The sequence below is a fragment of the Amphiura filiformis genome, chromosome 4 (assembly GCF_039555335.1).
Source record: "Amphiura filiformis chromosome 4, Afil_fr2py, whole genome shotgun sequence".
Lineage (NCBI taxonomy): Eukaryota > Metazoa > Echinodermata > Ophiuroidea > Amphilepidida > Amphiuridae > Amphiura > Amphiura filiformis.
The window spans coordinates 83645656-83668670 of record NC_092631.1 but is presented as its reverse complement, the minus strand read 5'-3'; the positions used below and the strand labels follow the sequence as shown (position 1 = coordinate 83668670).

At 38.6% G+C, this 23015-nt stretch overlaps 1 protein-coding gene across 7 annotated transcripts; it reads left to right on the top strand.

Moving 5' to 3' along the window:
• The first annotated feature begins 998 nt into the window (after positions 1-998).
• Positions 999-22166, top strand: LOC140151543 (uncharacterized). Of its 7 annotated transcripts, none has more exons than XM_072173919.1 (8): positions 999-1106; positions 3218-3445; positions 9964-10099; positions 10788-10844; positions 14586-14741; positions 17210-17356; positions 18003-18147; positions 19066-22166. In XM_072173919.1, the coding sequence occupies exons 2-8, from the start codon at positions 3246-3248 to the stop codon at positions 19146-19148; spliced, it is 924 nt and encodes a 307-aa protein (XP_072030020.1). In that variant the 5' UTR covers positions 999-1106; positions 3218-3245; the 3' UTR covers positions 19149-22166. The 7 variants fall into 7 exon arrangements, with proteins under 7 accessions (XP_072030020.1, XP_072030022.1, XP_072030023.1 ...); XM_072173921.1 differs by lacking the exon at positions 999-1106 and adding an exon at positions 2528-2672; XM_072173922.1 differs by lacking the exon at positions 999-1106 and adding an exon at positions 2529-2685.
• The last annotated feature ends 849 nt before the right edge of the window (positions 22167-23015 follow it).

Below are 23015 nucleotides of genomic sequence, written 5' to 3'. Positions count from 1 at the left end.
CGCGGAGCGCGTCAAAACTTAAAAGTGAAGAAAGTGTGTGGAGCGCGGTAAAATTTTTATTGTAAGTGTAAAGAAGGCGCGCGGAGCGTGTAAAAATTTTGCATAGATTGTACGCACATTTCGACTGCGAAGTTAAAGAATGCGCGCGCAGCGCGCGAAAATTTTAAGTCACCAGCCCTAAATAATTCTATAACCCCCTATTTTGGGTGTTAAAAAATTATAACCCCCCTATATTTGGTCTGAAAATTCTATGACCCCCAGTATTTTTTGTGACCCCCCTTCCGAAGAAAATGCCAGCCCCCAACGACCGAACGTAAGTCTTCAAAAATATAATTTTCCATTGAGTTAGTATTGTGCGTAGGCCTATTCAATCAACGGTGCTAATCAATTGAAATCAACAAAATTTTTGCAAAAACAATTTCCATCCGAGATAATTCAAGACAATCGTCTTCAAAACAGTTTTATCAAATGAGCTCTGGTTTTCTACAAATTATAATTAAGCTAAAATATATGTTGCTTTCACGTGTGAATACTGAATGATGGTAAATCACGTTTATCCCTACATTCGTTGGAAGTGGCTTTTTATGGGGCACCCTGTATGTAGATTGCAAGGAAATAATCACATTACGATACGGGTAGACATCTCTATATATATGCTTGTGTAACCATGGTGATGAGGGCACGGTAGATGATGACACAATCGGACTCTAAAGCGTTTTATTTCGAAGGAAAAAATGAGATCTTTCTTGATCGATTATACATTTTCAACAGTAAATTTTATTTTAGTTCATATATAGAACAAACATGAGAGACAAGTTAGTTTGTTAGTGCGCTAATTTCTGCATGTTCTGAAAACTATAATAAGGGAAATAAGAAAAAGAGGCGGATGCAATTAGATGACACGCACAACACGGAATAATTTCTGAAGGCCACTGCCAATGACAACGTCAAAACGGGTCTACAGAAACTGTTGCCTGTAATATTGCAGCTTTAAAGCTCTTTAAGGTGGATGCAAGATACTTATTTCGATTGTACATAGAACATGTACGTATCATGAGGTTACGATATCCAAGTTCATGGGAAAATATACTGATCCTGCTTTTAAAGTAAGTTGCATCTGTTTTTTCAACATTAATTATAATAATAGGGTTTTTTTCACAATTATTTCATACAGCGAGAACAAAATACAACACCAGCAGCTTATTATTTCCATCTGAATAAACACGTTATAATGTTTCGCGTGTATGATCAATCATGCAATATTGTATATCGAATTAATTAATACTCCCATTCTCAATATTATTGTTTAAAAACGTAATATTGCGACTTCGATTTCATTGGTATAAAAAAATTCAACATTGTTCTATAACGATGGTATGTAACTTATCAGATAGTATTTTAGCTGAATCCCGAATCTGAAGAAAAAAATACATATTACCACCAATTTAAGTGCAGTTATTCTAAATTAACAAAAAACATCATTGTGATTTCAGTGGTATACATGCGTAACATTGCTCCATTATCAAAAGCATGATCTCAATTTTATCAAAATAGTATATATCATTTAATCACTTTATGCTTTAAAAGACAACCGTTTTATTTTCTGCAGGTGTATCTTTCAGTTGACTGATTAGTGTATGCATGCACCTGGTATAATATATTCACTGCAATATGTGATACTTTTGTTGGTCTCTATTACATGGTGTTTTACATCAAAATTTAACATTTCGTTTTTGTTTCCAAACGAAAAATCTAATGAAGACATACGTGAGGATAATAATGGTATACGTGATTATTTTCTATCTTCTATCTTCCAGTGGATGAGACAACTGGAAAAGAATGAGCATGTACCTTTGTTAGTGCCAACCTTGAGATTCTATATTCAGCTTATTATTGTTTTTTTAGCACCGCATAAAGGCATATACGCAATGTCAATTTTAAATCCTTTAGTAAGAGAGTGGGTGAATCATAGGCTACATTTGAATATCTGCTAATCATATTATTGTTAAAATATTATTATTATTATTATTATTATTATTATTATTATTATTATTATTATTATTATTAGTGTTATTATTATTATTATTATTATTATTATTATTATTATTATTATATTATTAGTAGTAGTAGTAGTAGTAGTAGTAGTAGTAGTAGTAGTAGTAGTAGTAGTAGTAGTAGTAGTAGTAGTAGTAGTAGTAGTAGTAGTAAAAATATTATTATAATTATTATCATTATTTAGATCTTCATCACGATCAAATTTATGCCGCATTATACTGCAGCCACATCTCACTATTGAATCGATATTTACGCATAAAGGATATGGCCATATACGGTTTAATCAATCATAAAAATTAATTAATTATAATGTGCCCATATAATCCATTACCATTGGATTTGCCACAATTTGCTTTGTGGTTGAAAAAAAAAATTAATGTTAAAATACGTTTAGGCCAGGCTCTGCCTCAGCGTCACGCTTTAATGAATATATAAACGAGTATTATTGTCATTATTGAGTGTACGGTCGACTCTCTGAATTCCATTGTACTCTTGATACCAAGTTGAAGTTGAACTATTTATTTACATGGTGTGCTAGATTTAGCTGGATTTTACTGACACCGACTCTTTTACCTGAGCGTACTGGTTACAAGTTTACCAGGAGCCGGGACTATATTGTAAGTTGAGCAGGTAATATAAACTCTCTGTGGACTAGTCAAGTTCAAAATGGAACAACCTGAACTGACTTGAAATTGAATGGGGAAATCACTCTTGAATTCATCGGAAAGTACACCGCTACAATATTTTCAGTATGTACATTTTTGTATGTTGTACATTCCGGGTTGTACATATTATTGCAGGCCTATCAGTATAGGCTTTTTCTTGTCGACACTTCATGACGTTGCGCAGCAGTTTCTGGCATTGTTTGCACGGTACTATTCATATGAGCTTACTGGTGTGCTATACAGTATTTCTAAATAGTGTTCGTCGAAACAGAAATTCATTTTTATAGGTTCAGTTGGTACATGCATCTTTTCTGGTAATGTTGTATACTATAAACGGCGTACGTGCGTTTGTTTTGCTAATATGATAACACGTATATGTGCTAATATGATAACATGTATCTAAATAATGGGGAGTTCCAATTTTATATGATTGTTCCTCAATAATGTTCTGAACAACATAAAACGTCTTTTCATAGCTTTTCATTTTCCAATTACAGATAAAAGTCGAGAACTTCAGTTTACAAGATGACATCGGACATGGACATTCAAGCCAGATACCTTAGTCACCCCAGTAGATACCAACCATCCTCAATGCAACTAGAATACCCAACAACTGGATATGTACCCAAGCAACAATATACAGCACGATATCCTGCACAGCCGCAAGTGAACTACTTACAGGTTCAACGGAATCACAGGAGAAATCAGCCGCAACATTGCCCCAGGTATAGCCTAGGCCTGTGTTGGTAAAAATATTGAGTAGTTTAATATAATATTTTAATAAGTGAAGTAATTTATTGGTAGAGCACCAGCGCAGTCACCTTCGGAGCCGGCTAATTTCACCCTTATACAGGTGAGCACTCCATTATATTTTAATGCCTCTTTGAAGGTGTCTCGGGAAGTATTTCTTGAGCTGCATATCTCCATGTCTTGGGTAGGCATCAAACAAGTCTGGTGGGAACAAACCGGTTTAAAGGATCCCAGTCGTTCCGCTTTCCTTAGAGATAAAAGTAGTGTGTACACCATCCCCTATTTTCGCAGTCAGCTACAAGATCTTGGTATTTGCTTTTCTTTCTTGGGATAAGCTCAATGATGATAACTGATTTGGTCCTTTCAGAATAGATGGTAATATCAGGACGTTTTGCAGTCTCTGTGATTATGGGAGGAAATACTACTTGCTTATGATCCACATCCATCAGGAATCCCCATGCCATTGGCCTTCTGCATAGAGGTTTGTTGGATCTCTTTTTGGAAGAGGCGGTGCTGGATCCCGGTAGGTTACACCATATCTGCAGTGCGGAATTTGATAGTATTCATAATTATCTTCTTCTGAATTGCCTCTTCAATGAAGGGCATTATTCCAATTGCTACAACTTTCAGTGTCTGATCATGTCTCCAGTTGTATCTACGTATCTACCACTCTGCAGAGAATAGTTGCATCCATTTAAGATATAGAATAGAGTACAGTTATTATGAAGACACAAATGGCAGGATCTAAGGTTGGTCTACCCCCAAAGTCTCAAATTTAATGGAAGTTGGTCGTGGATGGCATTGACATGGAATGATAGGAGTTCTGTTGTCCATACATACAGCATGTACAGGAGTTCCAATGAAAAAGTTATCATAGTATGAAACTCGGAGTAGTGGCCATGGTGTGTTAATTAAACTTATTTAATTATTTTATAAATAAATAAATAAATATCTATCTGCATGGCAGAGTCTCATCTGAGCCATTGTCCTTGTTTGGTGCAGCCATAGAGGTACACAAGCATATCATCTTCATCTACGTCTTTTACCAGACTAGTGAGGCATTTTCTGTGTTATTGGGGTTTCATGTCTTTTAGTGTCTGGTTCTTTTTAAACCAAGACCTGTTCTGCCTGTTTGACCTCTGCACATCTCATTCAGTATGTCGCTCTCTTTGTTCAAGTTCTCGGACTCCATTGCACCTTGATTGCTTTTCTTTTCTTTGGAGGCAGTATTTGTAGAGAGTCTGTGTTTTCGCATCTATAGAATACTGTTGAGATGGTGCTTGGTGACTTGGCATGCATTTTACAGAAGTGCTATGGTGAGTCGTTTAAGGTGAATCCCGGTCGTACTTCTTCCTGCTTCTGTATAGAGCACTGTTGGTGGTACATCTGCTTATTAGTGCCCATCTTCTGTATAGAGCACTGTTGGTGGTACATCTGCTTATTAGTGCCCATCTTCTGTATAGAGCACTGTTGGTGGTACATCTGCTTATTAGTGCCCATCTTCTGTATAGAGCACTGTTGGTGGTACATCTGCTTATTAGTGCCCATTGCAGGTTGCTTCCAAACCCTCGATGTACGTAATTGGGAAGTTGTAGATGGTAAACTCCCGTGTCATTTTGGGTAGGATTGCATTATTATATATCCACATCTTCATGATTCCAGCGAGTAGGCTTTTGTCTGTCTTTTTCAGCATGTCTGTTAGTTTCTGCCTTACAGACTCTCTGATTTCCTTCTCCTTCAGATCTTTGGAGCTTGCCGAGGAATCGCATGGGCTGCTTGTGTATATACACAATCTCTTCTCCATCTATTGTCAACTTTGGATCGTGTGCCATTTATGTCCCTCTTGCTTTTGTTTCTTATTTGGGACAAATCTCTTCATGGCATGGGATCGACATTTGCTTGGCTTTGCCTTCATTGATCTAGTCCACCTCAGGAAGTCACTAACGACGTTGACCAGTTTCTGACAGTCTTCTGGATTTCTTGCAGTTAAAGTAAGGTCATCAGCATAAGCTTTGACTGATGATTTGATGGATGAATCCTTCATGCAGTTCCCCAGATGGCTGTGTAATGTTGGTCAAGAAGATCAAGGCAAAGATTGAATACTGACTGCCAAGAATAGGATGCAAGATAGTGGGCATCCCTGGAATACTCCTATGCTGCAGTGTATCCAATCTGTTGTCCATTCCTTAGTCTTTACATAGATGTAACTTTCATCATAGTATAGTAGTTAAAGATCATCTTCCTGACGTGGTCGGGAACATGGTACCATTATAATGCAAACTGGATGAGGTTGAACTTGTATGACACGGTACCATGTGCATTTTTTAGGCCTAAAGCTATGACAAATTATATGACAAAGAAAGATTATATGACAAAAAATGGCTATATAGACCAAGCCATCCAGAAGGGATTTCTACGAGGTATACATCAGGTTGCGTTGAACACAGTCAAGCCCTGATGGAGACCCTCCTTGATGCTAAACAGAATGCTCGTGAGATTGTTGTAGCATGGCTGGACCTGGCTAATGCATATGGGTCTGTTGCTCGTAACCTGATCCAATTTGCACTGGAATGGTATAACGTCCCATCTACCACTCGTGAGCTAATCTTTAACTACTATGACAAGCTGTTTGTAAGAATGCGAACCCAGAAATGGACCTCAGATTGGTTTATGTACCAAATTGGCTTATTCAAGGATGTCCACTCTCCGTTGTGCTCTTCCTGATGGTATTTAACCTCCTATTGGACTTACTGAAGACCAAGCAAGATCAAGGATACCAGTTGAAGAACACAGACTTCAAACAGTCCCAGAAAGCATACACAGATGACCTGACAATTATAGCAGGAATTGTTGATAGATGTAGAGAACTTCTCACCCTGGTCGAAACCTTCCTGAAGTGGACCAGAACGATGGAAGCTAAACCTACTAAATGTAGAAGTCTGGCCATGAAGAAGTCAAACACTGTACATGTCAGGACAAATTGAAGGACATCAACAACCTATGCACATATATGAACCACAACTTCACATCAGTGGGAAATACATCCCGTTTATCCACCAATCATCCATGCGATTTCTCGGTCAACAAATATTCAAGGATCTCCGTTGTGCTCTTCCTGATGGTATTTAACCTCCTATTGGACTTACTGAAGACCAAGCAAGATCAAGGATACCAGTTGAAGAACACAGACTTCAAACAGTCCCAGAAAGCATACACAGATGACCTGACAATTATAGCAGGAATTGTTGATAGATGTAGAGAACTTCTCACCCTGGTTCGAAACCTTCCTGAAGTGGACCAGAACGATGGAAGCTAAACCTACTAAATGTAGAAGTCTGGCCATGAAGAAGTCAAACACTGTACATGTCAGGACAAATTGAAGGACATCAACAACCTATGCACATATATGAACCACAACTTCACATCAGTGGGAAGTACATCCCGTTTATCCACCAATCATCCATGCGATTTCTCGGTCAACAAATATTCAAGGATCTGAACGACAAAGAAGTCCGATATGGTGTCGAGTCTAAACTGAAGACTCTCCTAGAGAGAGTAAACAATGACCAAGTCAACAGTATCGCTAAGATGTGGATATATGAAAAACACAGTGTGAGCAGGATATCTTGGGAATTCATCATCTACTGCTTCCCAGTGTCATTCGCCCAAAATCTTCAAGCTGTGGCTACATGCTACCTCAAGAGATGGGCAGGTCTGTCGAAATGCGCCAACAAGGGCCTTCATCTGAAAGCTTTAACAACGAATTTCAAATGTATGCAGTTGGTGAAATACCACATCATGAAATACTCTGTGGACGAGGAGACACAGTTCATCTATGGTCACATAGAGCACAGACAGAGAGGAAAAAACAGTGGAATGGGGTGAAAGAGCTGCATGAAAGAGAAATACATCTTTTTATCAACGAGCTATGCAGATGGCAACATGGTCGCCAGGGCCTGGGCTTCATCAAGGGTCAGAAATCTCCTGTATAAGGCTCTTATTTTACCTCATGGGGAAATGCTGGTAAGACCCTACTGAAAACGCTTGACAGGTTACAAAACACTACTGGCAAAATAATGCTTGGTCTCCCACGTAGATACCCCACTGATGTTCTTCTAAATACCTTGAAGTGGGACAAACTTGATGCCCGTCGCAATATCCACCTTAACATCATGGTCTATAAGAGCCTTAGCAACATCCTCCCACTGCCTTTATGTAACATCTTTTCCACAGTCATGGCCACTCCACTAGATCCGCAGCCCAAGGTAATCTTGTCCCTCCAACTAACCGAAGTACCTCTGCCAAAAGGAAATTTTCCTCCAGAGGTGCACTGTCCTTTAACCTTCTTCCTACCAGAGCCAAAAATCCGTTGCCAGCTACAGTCGGTTATTTTAAATATGCTTGCAAGTAAATTTCACCTTATGATGTCCTATAGTGCAATATCACTGTTTTTATTAATCATTGTTGTTTGTATGCAAATTTTATGCCTAGCTGGTCTAGTTCTTAATGTATTCCTAATTTTGTTAAATTGTGCAATCTGATATATTATACTTAATGTAATGTATCTTAATATGTATTGTTTATTTTTTGATGTTTTAAGTTTGACCCCTGGCCCAAACTGAAAAACAGTGTTTACACTGAGTTTTGTTACCCAGGCAAAAGAAGTTTTAATATAATAAAAAAGATGTAATAACCAAAGATGTCTCTGAAGAGCACCTACTTGTCTCCTTATATGGAATGGCAAAACAAGGGCGCTTCCTCGGATGGGAAACAGCCATGCACATGGACACAAGATGGAATAGTCTCCTCTACTCCTGGTCACCTGAGATGCTGCAATTTTACCTCAACTCAATCCAAGACACACTACCCTCACCTGCCAGCCAACTTGAAGACCTGGAACAAACACCCACTAGGTCAGTGTACTCTCTGTGGCTACAACTGCTGCACAATGCTGCACATATTCAACTGCTGCCAGTACTCTCTTAGAACAGGCCGTTACAACTGGAGACATGACACGGTACTCCGAGAGATAGTCCACCAAATAGTTCCTGCTGTTTTGAAAGCTAGATGTGGGACAGTAGGCGATGGAGATCAACAGAAAGTCACCGGCATTTCATTCATAACTGAGACTGGAACAAAGTACAGAAATGTATAGCATCGCACAGAACCCAAAAAGACAACATCATCCGAAGCTGTGAGGACTGGCAAGTAGTGTGGGATGAAGACAATCGCCCAGCTATGTTCCCTCAAGAGATAGTGACAACATCGAAAAGGCCAGACATAACTGTCTACTCACCATCAGACAAGCAAGGCATCATAATTGAACTCACAGTACCTGCTGAGGAGAACTTAGCACAGGCCAACCTCAGAAACAAAATGAAGTATGAAGATCTAATCCAGGAAGGACAAGCAACAGGATGGGAACTGAAATACTTCCCATCCCAGTAGAGGTGGGATCAAGAGGATTCATAAACAACACACTTCGAACCTGCTTCAAGTTCTTTGGCCTCACAAACAAAGAAACCAAAAGGCACTGGATACTGTGGCGAGAACAGCATTAAGAGCAACATACACTCTATGGCTTGCACGCAACAACAGACACTTTGGAAACTGGGAATTGGTGAATCGTCCGTATATGCCACCACTCGACCTACCTGAAGCTAAATGACCAAGCTTTACTTCCCTACATAGTACCAGGATCCTATGACCAGCCTAACCTCTAATGGAACTTGCACACATCAAGGTGTTCCAGCAGTGCAAGTCCTGCCCTGCAGATCCGTGACAAAGGGTTTGCTTGGTATACTAAGGGGTTGTGGCTTGGCACGTTGGTTTCAACACCTTATGCCGACAATTCCTGGTATGAAAGAAGGGAGTGGCCACTACTGTAATGTGATTCCCTGATGTCAACAGTTGCTGCACTGGGGAGGGAGGCTTCCCGGGAACAAAGCGCTCAACCCACCACCGCCCGTCCCAAGTCGGGGGCAGTGCAGCAGAATGTTAGATTGATGGAACAGGATTTATATGTCTACCTGGGCTTGATACAGCAAACAACAACTTGCTTCATCTGTACACGTCCTTAAAAAAACGTCGATTGCAGATCAAGCCAGGAAGCAGCCACTCCACGGCTATGGAATTTCACTCCTGCTCGTCATAACGTGAAATCGCTGTCATTAAAGAAGAAGTTGACACCGGTGTAATAAATCGACAATGCACGGTTTCTCTGGTCGTCAATATAATATTGATGTTGTTGTTTACGGTTAGTGCTGCTGCTGTTTTTACTGTGTTTATTCATAAATATGATAATAAACACGTCCATAATAGTGTTATCAATCATCGCCAGTTCTTATGTCACTTACAGTTTATGTTTGGAAACATCAATGTTTGCGATCTATCAAAATTGAACATGTTGAAAAGAAAACCATTTTATTAAACATTTTCTGCTTACTCTATAAAGGCAATTCTATTAAAATTCTTCATTATTACTATCTAATAGGTACAATACACGGGCTGCTGTTGCCGTTGGAATCCTACAAATCATATCAGGGTTACTTCTGATGTCTTGTGGCAGCGTTCTTATCAAACGTAAAACTCGGTTTCGCATTTCTTGGAGCATATGGGGAAGCTTATGTGTAAGATATACTTTAATTTAAAAAAAGATAATTAGTGATGCGATCAAGCAAAATCAGTCGGAACTCGGAAATATTAAATTTTCAGTTTCTTATAGGCTACTAAATAGCATTTACAACGCTGCTTTTGCAGAAAAACCCATTGAAATTGGACAACCAGTTCCAAAGATATTAGCAATTAAAGTGTTTCCAAAACAAGAGGAAACAAAAGGAAATATTCGCTTTGTTTGGCTTATCTCAACATCAATATTGCCGAGTTCCGACTGATTTTGCTTGATCGCGTCACATTATACAAATCAAAAATGGGGCCAGTAGAATAAAGACCCGGAATAAAGTAACATAAAATATAGTTCAGTGTCAGCCCTGCAACCGATGGTCGGCACAGAAATTAATAATTGTGATAATTGGCGATGAAACATTCTTGATAGAAAATTCAAATAATTACTAATAATCAATTACAAACAAGATATTGTAAATCATGATGTATACGACAGGGTACATATTGAACAGTTAAAACTCTTAATAAATAGCATATTAAAGATGTTAAATCAAAATACTGTATACATGTAATAATACTTTTATAATTTTGATAAAATACCTTTAGGGGGGACTTTAAACTTGCACCCTTTATTTTGACATTTCTTTTACTTGAAGATGTAATCAAAACGTATTTTTCCTTTTTGTGTTTCAGTTCTACATTGTCACCGGTATTATTGGCATTATATCTAGAAACCGAAGGAAACGAGTGGTAAGATCAATGTTATTTTTTCTCAATGGCATTCCAATTACTGGTAAAACTACATTGCTGAGGATTTTGCTTGTAATGTAAACCCATCCAAAAATAAAGTATCCAGTTTAATTTTGGTCTATAAGTCAAAGAAGGGTGTTAAATCAAGACCTACCAAATACTACAGATAAATTTATTCCGTACAGTTTGATACCTCATTTGTCTAAATCGATGCAGAATTGATGACTGAATGACCATTTGAATGCAATCGCCTGAATTTTTAAAGTTGCCGTAAATTACTATTGAGTTGGTCCTGCTACATCAATGTACAAATAGTGAAGAGAGGCTCCTGCAAAATTAAAAGAATTGTGCTTGGTATCTTGCACCTTCTCAATTAATTTTGTGTCGATATTGTAAGGTGAAAAAACAAATCACAGCAATAATCGATACATGAAATTAAAGCATGAGGGACTTAAATTCCTATCATCGGGTGCCTTCAAGAAGTCAAAGTCATACTGTTTAGAGAAATTTCCTTAAGATTATGCCGAAGTGAAGTCAAACAGTCTTAGTCCTTCTGTTATTGTGTACCTTTATGAAGAATCTTGAGAAGCAGGAAAACCACATCAATAGGAATGACTGCAACTTTAAAATCCTGGGTGTGCATTCAAAAGGCCATTGTGTCATCAATTCTGTATCGAGTTGGACTAATGAGCTATCAAACTGTGCGGAATGAATTTATCTGTATATCATACTGTTGGTAGTTCTTGATTTAAGACCCCATCTTTGACAAACTCCAAAATCAAACTGGATACTTTCTTTTTAATGGGTTTATAATGTGTGCACATGAACATGATGAAGGCAGTTAGGCAGTCAATGCTCACGTATTAATACTTCGTGTATCCAGGTGTGAGTTATTGGTAGAGTATGTAGGTGAACGGCATGTGCATATTAGGTATGAGTGATATGGATAATTAGCATATAGTATAGGCATCTCTGGATATCTTAACAATTTCAGAAACGTCACTATCCAGATGGATTCGAGATGTTGCATCTGTGTAGGCCTATATATCCTCCAGAATACAAACATACAATTCTTTTATACATGTATATTTCTCTCAGTGATTGGAAGAGATCCTGATGTTGTACGGAATCAAATGCTTTCTCGTAATCAATGAATCCAATACATAAGTAAGTTGATATTCGTTTGACTCTTCAGTGAGTTGGTTTATTGCAAGTAGGTAGGCCATGGTTGAGAAACCTTCTCTAAAACCCGCCTGCTCTCGTGGTTGATGCATCCAGGTCTTTCTTTAGTCTATTTTGAAGAATTTTTGTGAAAATTGTGTACAGATGTGAGAGAAGACTAATGGGTCTGTAGTTCTTGATGTCTGCCTTGTCTCCCTTCTTGTGAAGAAGAATGATTTTTGCTTCTTTCCAAGATTGCGGGATGCATTTTTGGTGATGATTTGATTAAACAGTTTTGCTAGATGGGTTATTACTTCAATTCCTCCCTCCTCGAGATTATCTTTTATTATCTCATCATGATGCCTTGTTTTTCTGCATCTTCTTGATTGCTGTTTCTACTTCACGAAATGTGATGTCTGGTAATTCCGAGTTTTCCGGTGATGTTATTTTGGCAAGTTTCTTGGCCCTTGGCCTCTGCTGCGTGTGAATTGTATAGATCTTGATAAAACTCTGAACATATTTTGAGAATTTCCTCCCTATTTAAACTTGGTGAACCATCTTTCTTGCGCAGTTTTCGGATTTTGACCTTTTTCCATTTCCAGTATGTTTTGAATCTGTTTCTCCTTCCTCTTTCTATTTCTCTGTCTTTGTTTCTTTCTGGTTATTTTAACAAGTTCAGCATATTCTACTTTCTCCCTTGCTGACCTGTTATCTTTGTTGCTGAGTTGCTTCCTCTACCTACGTGGATGCTAAAACTCTGTCTTGATGAACTGCTACCTGTCCTCAAGTTGATCGTCAATTATTCGTTGTGCTCGGGTGGTTTTCCTGACAGGTTCAAGATCGCTCAGGTTATACCCGTTCATCCAAAAGCCAAATCTCGATGCGGACAGTCTTCAGAGCTACAGTGTCTCTAATCTCAGTCATGTCAGTTTTATTTCAAAGATTGTTGAGAAATCGGCTTCTGAGCAAATTCAGCACCATCTGTAGGACAACAGTTTGTTTTCAGATCTTCAAAGTGCCTACAGGAAGCACCGTAGCACAGAGTCCGCCCTCGTCAAGGCTGTGAATGATCTTCTGCTTGCTACGGATAGGAAGGAGGACGTACTTGTCTTACTAGACCTCAGTTCCGCGTTCGATACAATCGACCACAACGTCCACAAGATTCTCGTCGATCGTCTTCAGACCTTGTATGGCATCACCGGTACGGCACTCAAGTGGTTTGAGTCATACATCATCAGTGGACGTTATCAATCTGTGAAAATCGGTGATTCCGAGTCTGCTTTGCAAGAGCTTACGTGTGGAGTACCTCAAGAGTTCATTTTCGGCCCCAGATTTTCACAATGTACATGGCTCCTGTCGAGGGAATTCTGCGAGCGCATCAAACTGATGGCATGTTTTACACTGATGACAGTCAAGTTTTTATGACGTGCAAGGCTGATGGTAAACATGACAGTATTTGGAGACTTGAGGAATGTGTTCGCGATATAAAGAACTGGGGTGGGGCCGCGTGGCGTGCGCAGTTGTGTTTTAAGCTCTACATGCTAAACTATCAATTTTGTTTCTAATTTGTTTCTCAATGGCATGCCAATAATTTGTAAAACTATACATTGCTGACTGAGTTATTAGCTTGTTATATATGACACACGGAGACTTCATGTGCCTTGCTCAGATCATATGGGCCTTGTGTTGTCCATCGCTCATCTTGTCAATAGTGTATGTGTGGGGTGGGGTGTGTGTGTGTGTGGGGGAGTAGGTGGTGGGGTGTGAGTTAAGTTGGGGTGTAGGCGTGTGAAATTCTTCAGTTCTATATTATCACAGGACGAATTGAAGCATCAAGAAACTGAAAGAAACGAGTAGATCAATATTCTGGGTTTTTTCCCAACTGTATTCCAATGACTGGTAAAACTACATTACCAACGGCCTGGTGAATGTGCTGATTAAGGACCCTTTGTCGTTGCTTAGGTGTTGAGGTGGGGGTGGGGTGGGTTAGGGTTAGGGGTGATCATTAGGCACTTATATAGGCCTATAATTTCCCTCCCCATCCAGGGCAAATAATTATATTGCACAAGTTCTAGGCCTACGCCTAAGTGTTTCAATGCTCATTGCTGAGAGAGTTAAAACAACATTGATTTCGTTCTTTCGTTAGGGAGGGAGGGGGTCAAAAACACCGATTACGTTTGTAAAGAAGTAGTTAAAACATCGGTCAAAGTTGATCTTTTTTTAAGGATTTAATATATAATTGTAAAATTTAAGCATTTTCTGAAGTACGATATAAAGCAGCTGTACCGCGCTTTTTCAAAATAAACTAGAATTATTGTTTCTTAAACGTGATCAATATCCTAGTAGCAATGTCAAACCCCTCCACAACCCCATCGACCATAGCGACGGTCCTGTGCCCAATGAATATGGGTTGGAATTTTCGATATTTGACACTTACGTTAGAGGGGAGGGGGAGGGCTTCATCGAACTTTTGGGTTATTCCTAATAAATGTGTTGATTTAACAACAACTCACTTATCATAACGAAATGGCATGAAGCGGTAGATATTAAAATTGTTTTCTTTCTGTTTGATTTCCACAGATTACTGCCTACATGGCGATGTGCGCTCTTTCCGCTGGATGCGCATGTGCTCAAGCTATTTATGACACGGTATCAGGAGTTAAGTCACGGTCAGAAGATATGGCATTTATTTACTGTGATTATTTCGAATACTACGCAAATCGCACCTGTTATCGTGTAAGTATTATGAACATTATTTTATGTCAATTTTAAACCTGGTGTCCTAAGTTAATGTGTATTTGAAAGGCTGGTGACAACCTCATTCTTCACACTTTACCACTTAAAAATTGGCACAGACGCAAAATTTTTTTGAAGTTACATCATACATACATACCGGTTTTGTTTTTTAGAGAGACTGTACACGTCTTCGAGCTTCCAAAAAGGCTTTATGTGCGTAAAGTATTTTTCACTATTTTCGTCCATGATCGGGATGAAAAGGGATTTGTTGGGATAATGTGCAAAAAAATGTGTATTTTACAATATTTGGCCCATAATCAGGGTGAACTTTGGTGTAAAAGGGACTCCTTGTCCCTTTTCTTTTCCTTTGCCCTCAAGATTTTCTTTAATTTTTTGTCCGAGGGGCACTTTTTTCTTTCATTTTTTGTCAGAGGGGCACTCTGCCCCCCTTGCCCCCTCCCCGCTGGCTACGCTCATACTTGTCTCGGTCCCAGCCGGTTTGTGTTCCTCCGTGGTTTGTTTAGTGAAGAAGGAGCACAAATCGGCTGGGACCGAGACTACGCTCACTCCCCCCCACACACACACACATTTCAAGACAGATTGACGCTAATGAATGTACCACACATACTGCAGTTACTGTCCGTTTTCCTATACACAATACACAGTGCTCTCACCATTGACGCGTGACCTCTACAAATAGTGTATGTTAGAAGTATAGGCCATTGCCTAGTTAACGTCAATGTGTGAAAAATAACCGGCCATTTAAAGTATTCTCTGAAATTCTAGAAAATATAGTTTTGTAACATGTCCTCAATTTTTAGCTAATTTAGGTGTTTGGAAATATTCGCACTTTGGTGTTTTAGTGTATGTTATAGGTAATAGGACATTGCCTAGTTAACTTCACTGTGTGGAAAAAAAACGGCCAATATTTAAAGTATTCTCTGAAATTCTAGAAAATATAGTTTTGTAACATGTCCTAAATTTTTAGCTAATTTAGGTGTTTGGAAATATTCGCACTTATAGGAAGGATATGTAAACGACAGATAACACCAAAAAATATGAAGAAATTATTTCCAAACCGTGTTAAGTCTACAACCCGGGGGGCACTTCAATTTGAAATGGATATAGGTGTATGGCTGGCACTTTCGCACTAAGGGGCATTCGGTGAGAGCAAAATGTAAAAAATATGGGGTCATTGGGTGAGAGCATGATTTTTGGCATTCGGTGAGAGCAAAATGTAAAAAATACGGGGTCATTGGGTGAGAACATGGCCTTTTTTTTTTAATGGAATCTTTGGGTGAGAACCGAAACAGCGCCACAGAAACCTCGAAAATCAAATTTCTAGTTCTAAATGGCTTCAAATTTCTTGTTTTTTCAAAATAAGTAACAAAATCTGTGATAAATGAAATTTGCTGTTCAAATTGAACTTGTAAGGGTCTTTGGGTGACAGATCAAATGGAAAAATAGGGGTCTTTGGGTGACAGAGCATGTGTTCGTAAAAAATATGGGGTCTTTGGGTGACAGCGATGCTGAAAAGGGGGGTCTTAACAGCCCTACATACGCGTCACCTCCAAAGTTGGAGTGCCCCCCCCCCGGTCTAGTATGAACCATTATGTTTCTCATTTTCAAGAATGCTGGTTAACAATAAGCAGACTATTGTCTCATTTCGTAAACAAAGGTTCACATAGTATTGTTACCTTGTGTTTGCTTTATAATCGGTTACCCAACTGAAACTATAATACCAGCTCATTGCAATACCGCACAGGTAAAACAGAAACATGTGTAGTGTGGATTTAACCAGAGAAGATCTGTTTTAATCAGTTGCGCTGTTTTCAATGAGTGTTATCTCGGTTTAACAGCTTTTAATGGGGTTTAAGCCCTGCAAAGGTCGTGGTGAATTCTACTGTATACATGACTGCATCATGATCAAGAGAATTGATGTCTTCTAGGCCGATGTCTATGGACCATTATGAATGATCATAGACCATTAGGGTCTATGTACATTTCTTTCTATTAAATTTCCAACCTGCTGGAGCGATTAACTTTTAACGTGGAATAAATAATGTTTGGGTAATGTGCCTCCATGTAAGATGGGGGGAAACGTGATAAAATCGGGCGACACACTTTAAATCTTCTAAGTTATTTTTCGGATACGTCGGCGTTACTTATACCCAGGCAATGTACCCCTGTTCTGCATCAAACTCATAATTTGTAGGAACATTTAGAAGGCGATGATACCATTGGCGATGATATTGACGATTGCAAACCCGGTGGAAAACAATTGTCATTATTTTAAACTCTAATCTTTAAAAGAAATCTCTGGAAGCTCCTGGAAGACCTTCATTAACAGTTTGACGCTGAAAAACTTTGAAAGAAAGGTCTGACTTCATACCACCTTTCTTACAATCAATTTTCATATCAAATTTTCCAAACAATAACTTATCGCCTTTGATATTTTCTGTTTTCAGCAAAGAGTAATAATGATCTTACACCTTTTCTGTGCTGCGGCTGGATTCGCCGAAATGGTTATTTGTATTATAGGTATGCTTGTATGCTGGAGTGGTATCTGTGGTCCGGGTTCGGCTCCAACAGAAACCGTGGGCACTCAAACAATAGTAAGTATACTTATAGGCCTATGTTGCGTTGGTGAAGTAGCCCTCCCCTGGTCTGCTCGAAAATCAAGTTGACCATCGATGCATCAGGCTTTCTTTTTAATTGAGATATTAGCATGATCAGTGACGGCATTGAACATGCAGAAATGATCAAGTTGTAAAACTAAAACTAGTGGAAGGTACATGTACAATAGTTGAATTCAATAGTTGCAATTTCCGTCCACGTTTACCGTGGCAAACCCCATTGTCCACGGCACTCATCGTGATTAATTAAGGTTATTGTCAGGCTATCATGGCTATTGTCGTCCCTTGTCATGTGCACTCATGACATGAATGATGAGAGTAACTTTTGAATCTGTGCCTTTTAGGCCTCTCGAATTTACTGGATCATTTGCCGTCACGGATATCTCAAATTATAAACCATCCTTTGCGGTCATTAAAATAGTCACCTTGATTTTCGAAATCGACCCTCACTTGGCTATAAGGTCATGATTCAAGAACTGCTACCTTCTTTATTGTGCAGATTTTAATATTCAGTAGCATCTCAAAAAGTGACACTGAAAAATAGATAAGAATAACCGCATCTCAATTTGTGTAATTTATTATTTCTTAATTTTCTCAATGTTTTTTTTATATTATTCACAAACAGATAACATGTGCTGAGAATACTTCATCTAGACATTCCACTTTAGATAGGATGAAATCTTACGATGATTCACCTTCCAGCTCATTACAACATTACCCACAAGACTATCGGAACATGGATGCTACTGACCAACGAAGGTATCCATCAGGTAATGAAGCAATAATCCCCCTTTCCGGAGAGGTCTTAGAAAGGTTGGATGTGTGACTGAAGAGTAGCAAGTTCGTATGCTCTCGTAAATAATTTCAGAACTAATTTTGAGAAGTGATGTTGTCCAATCTTTTCTCCAAAGCTATTTGAAATTTAGCTTCATTTTGCACCGCGCAGAATTCATTTCAAAATGGGCTATTACATCCCCTACGAAAGTATGGATTTGAACTGGAATATCATAATTCGGCGGACCATCAATATAGATTGTCTCTTATTTGGTGTAATTTCGAGGGCGTTTTTAGGACCCTAGTGGTCATAACCCCACTCATCATACCATGCTCATTACTGATCGATCACGAAAGGATTTCGGTTCTTAATACTTAGAAACTTTTCTGATGAGCGTTTTGAACTTGTTTGAGCCCTCTCTAGCTTTTGATTCATCAAGCTTCATTGGGAAACCTTCATGTAATTATTTTGTGTAAGCTAATCCTAACCCTAATCCTAATACTAACTCCAACCCCCGCCTTTAACCCTAACCAATCAATGACATTAAGCCTTCGTGCATGATCGCCTACCTCTTTTGGCCAGAGACTAAGTTCAAACCCCACCTCTATTGGATATAGCTCATGCGCGTATTTGGGGGGCCTTTGGGGGCGCCAGCCCCCCGGGGTCAAAGCAGGGGGCGGCCAAATCGAAGGGGCGGCGGAAAGAAGAAGGGTTCACTTTTTCAAACGACCGTAAAAAAAATTGGGGCAACCTTTTCGGGCCGTTGAGGAAGGGGCGGCAAAATTGGATTTTCTTCAGCCCCCCGGGTAAGGGGAGGCCACGGTACGCCACTGTAGCTGTAATGTATATAGCAACAAAATAAAGTAATACTTGGTAAGATATTAATAATCTTTGCTGTTCTTCACAATTTCAGGCTATTTACACCAGACGTCTTTTCAACAATCAAAGCAGCACCAAGGAAGGCACTACGAAGAGCCTATATCATTGAGACTTTGAATCGTGATCAAAGCAGCACCAAGGAAGGCACTACGAAGAGCCTATATCATTGAGACTTTGAATCGTGATCAAAGCAGCACCAAGGAAGGCACTACGAAGAGCCTATATCATTGAGACTTTGAATCGTGATAAGCAGCACCAAGGAAGGCACTACGAAGAGCCTATATCATTGAGACTTTGAATCGTGATAAGCAGCACCAAGGAAGGCACTACGAAGAGCCTATATCATTGAGACTTTGAATCGTGATAAGCAGCACCAAGGAAGGCACTACGAAGAGCCTATATCATTGAGACTTTGAATCAAAGCAGCACCAAGGAAGGCACTACGAAGAGCCTATATCATTGAGACTTTGAAACAATCAAAGCAGCACCAAGGAAGGCACTACGAAGAGCCTATATCATTGAGACTTTGAATCGTGATCATCTCCAGAGCAATGCAAGAATCGGAACTTATTGTAACTGCGATACACAAGAAAATACACATCAATATTGCAATGTGACGGCACTCAGGGGTGTGAGAGGCTACAGACCAAAAATTAACAAAATTACTATATAAAAAAGCTGAAAACAGCGTAAATCAGGATAAAAATGCCAAATATGGTCTGAAAATAAAAAACAAACATAAATTTTGGCAACAAAAGAGTAACTCTCACATTCCTGAGCAATATCTTCACCACGATTTTTCATTCAGCAAAGCTTCACTTCCTACTTTAATTGATAATATTTGAGCCAAATATCCAAGAGGTCAAATATTTTTATGAATGAAACCCAATAGCAGGTTGTTTCTTTTTAATCATTTCAATCATCTTTTTGTAGATATATACAATTTGCCAAACTCAGAATTCACGCTTGTCATAGCTATTATAGCAATGTGCTAATTTCCTCTTTTAACAGCTAGATGCCACTCAGCACAACTCAAAAAGCCTCAAACTTGTGGCTAAAATCCTGAAATAGTGTGTTTATTTGGAACTTTAAAAAGTCCCAAAAGTGCTCCCTTTCAAAAAGAATCCAGGCAAAGGGAAAGTGTCATGTTGAAGTCTGTATAAACCCATGTTTAAGTCTGCATAAACCCATGTGTTCCAACTCCCAAAGAATACTGAAATATTATACTGTTTTGTGAGGCATTTTGGAAGTAACTCTTATATGCATGTTTTAAACAGTTTAATTGAATAGAGCAAAGCACACGTATCAATATGCCTTTGTTTGAAGCAATCAGACATACGATTTTCAAAATATATCATTTTCTTTGTATCATATTGTTTTTATCAATAATGTTAATGAGATAAAATAGCTGAAAATCTATATAAATAATTGAGCCGTGAAAAAATGTAACTCTATACCATAGGCGTAGATCGATCGGGAGGGGGAGGGAATATTTTGCCAGGGGGTGATCCATACAATCATATCTCCCCTCCCCCATGTTGACGCCTGTGGGTTTCTGAACAAATTAACCTCATATTTGGCCACTTTAGCCCCAAAAGTAGCTGCAACTTATTTGCCACTAATTTGCTAAAAATTCATGTATAAATGTTCAGGGTACTTTTATTTTGCATACTTTTGCCTCGAAACTTGATCCAAGTGTTTTTGATATGTTCTAATATATTATATTGTCTACCCGCCCTCTCATTTGCTTATTTGCATAATTAATTAGCATTTATGCAAATCAAATTAACTCATTATTTCATGCAATTGATTATTGATAAAAACAATAAAATATAAATAGACGTATTATGAAAACTTTAAACAAAAGGCATATTAATCGGTGTACTTTGCCCTACTCAATCTATTGAAAACATGCTCAGAAACATCCTCATATTTAAATGATAGTGATGGATTGTCATAGTGATGGATTGTCATATCTATCTAAGAAACACAAGTAATTTTTTTCCATAGCTGCAAAGATAATGTCATCCGAGTGGAGACAACTTTTTTGTGACCTGACCTGTAAAAATCCAAATTAGTAATGTGCCGTTTCCACCATTGAAGACTTGTCGTTCCAAATAGAAAACAATGAAATGGAAGTCCCCCAGCTACATCTATACAGATTCTGTTCATCATTTCATGGAGATCATTTGTACATATTGTGACCAACTTAGACTATATGTTAGGGAACAAACCAAAAGATCGATGACGTCCTATAAACGAAACTAGTTTTGTTTAGGGGGGAGGGGTAAAAATACTCGATTACGTTTGTACAAAAACATCGGTCTGAAGAACGTGTCATTATAATTATTATGTCAAAATTTTCAACATTTCATTATTACGTTTCTGGCAGGGAGGGAGGCAGTCGGCTGAGAAACGAAACTAGTTACGTTTATAGGACATCATCGATCTTTTGGTTTGTTCCCTTACCAATGTGCTTTGTCTTTCTGTACAGTACTTAATATAATTATGAAATATCTCAACTCAATTTAAACTTTTCTGTTTTATTTCACATGCAGTAATAAAACCTGTAACAGCAATATTATAAAAAAAACATGATTTGCTTTTTGTTTCCTTCTACTATTCTTAAGAGAATTATTTCAAGTTTTACAGCATTCCATTTTTCACCCTGATGTAGCAGTGACATCAGTGCATATTTCATTGGCGCAGCTTCAAATAATTAGTGTGTGCTCAAAGTGCTGTCGTACACACACACATACTTAAGATGTCCCATAGATGCACGTGCAAAACCACTGCCTCAACATATTAACATCACTGCCACATCAGCATAGAAAATGGAATCAAGGACATTGCAGAAAAGAATACTGGCATGCAGGACTCTTTTTATTGGTTGATCCTTCATGTGATTCTACACTGACAGAGCCAATTAACTTTTTTTACTTGACATTGAATATTCGATGCAAGTAATGCAACAAGTATTTGTTACAAAATCTGTTGCATTTTGATCTTCTAACAATTGCTTGATGACGACAAATCGATTACATTTGATGCAGAATATCTGGTGGAAATTTATTATTGATTTGCCATCATCAGACATTTGTTAAAAGATCAAAATGACCGGAAATAGAGTTGAAATATCAAACTACTAACACAGAGCTCTCGGTCTGTGGGTCTGTGGATATCTCTGTCTTTACTCTAGGGGAGTGAGTTGGCAGAAATATGGCTAAGTGGGTTATAAGGTCAGGAGAGTGAAAACTATTTTATGCAGGACTTACTTCTATGTTCAACTGCAGTAGTAGTGGAAATATACCTCTGGCAGTCACTAGAGAAAGAGTTCAAGTAACACATGCATGCACCGTAATGTCTACCCAGAATTCATTGCTGCACATTATTTTTGAATTTCAAACTTTGTCCGAATGGTCTGCAAATGGTACAGATTTGTCATTTCTGTCTGTTGGTAAGGGTATGGAAGTGGTTGTGTAAGCCTACCCATAATGCAATGTGAAGTGGTTGTTTACCCATAATGCAATTTGTAAAGTTGCTCCAATCGGGTTGTAACTCGGGGATAGACACTCCGGGAGTATAAAACCGAAAAGGTCATCTAAGGTCAAAGGTCAGGTCAAATTTAAAGTTCCTCTGATCGGGCTTTAACTCGGGTAAAATAATCCCTACCAAACTGCAAAGGTCATCCGAGGTCAAAGGTCAGGTCAAATTTGAAGCTACTCCAATTGGGCTGTAACTCGGGGAAAATGATCATCCTCAACACTCGGTGAGTCTAAAACCGCAAAGGTCATCCGATGTCAAAGATCAGGTCAAATTTGAAGTTGTTCCAATTGGGCTGTAACTTGCGGAAAATAATCCCTGACTCCCGGAGAGTATAAAAAAGGTCAAGTCAAAGTCTAATTTTAAGTTGCTCTGATCAACAAAGCTCATCACCAGGGAACAGTTAGGAACATTTAGCAGGAGTCGTGTCAAAGGTCAAGG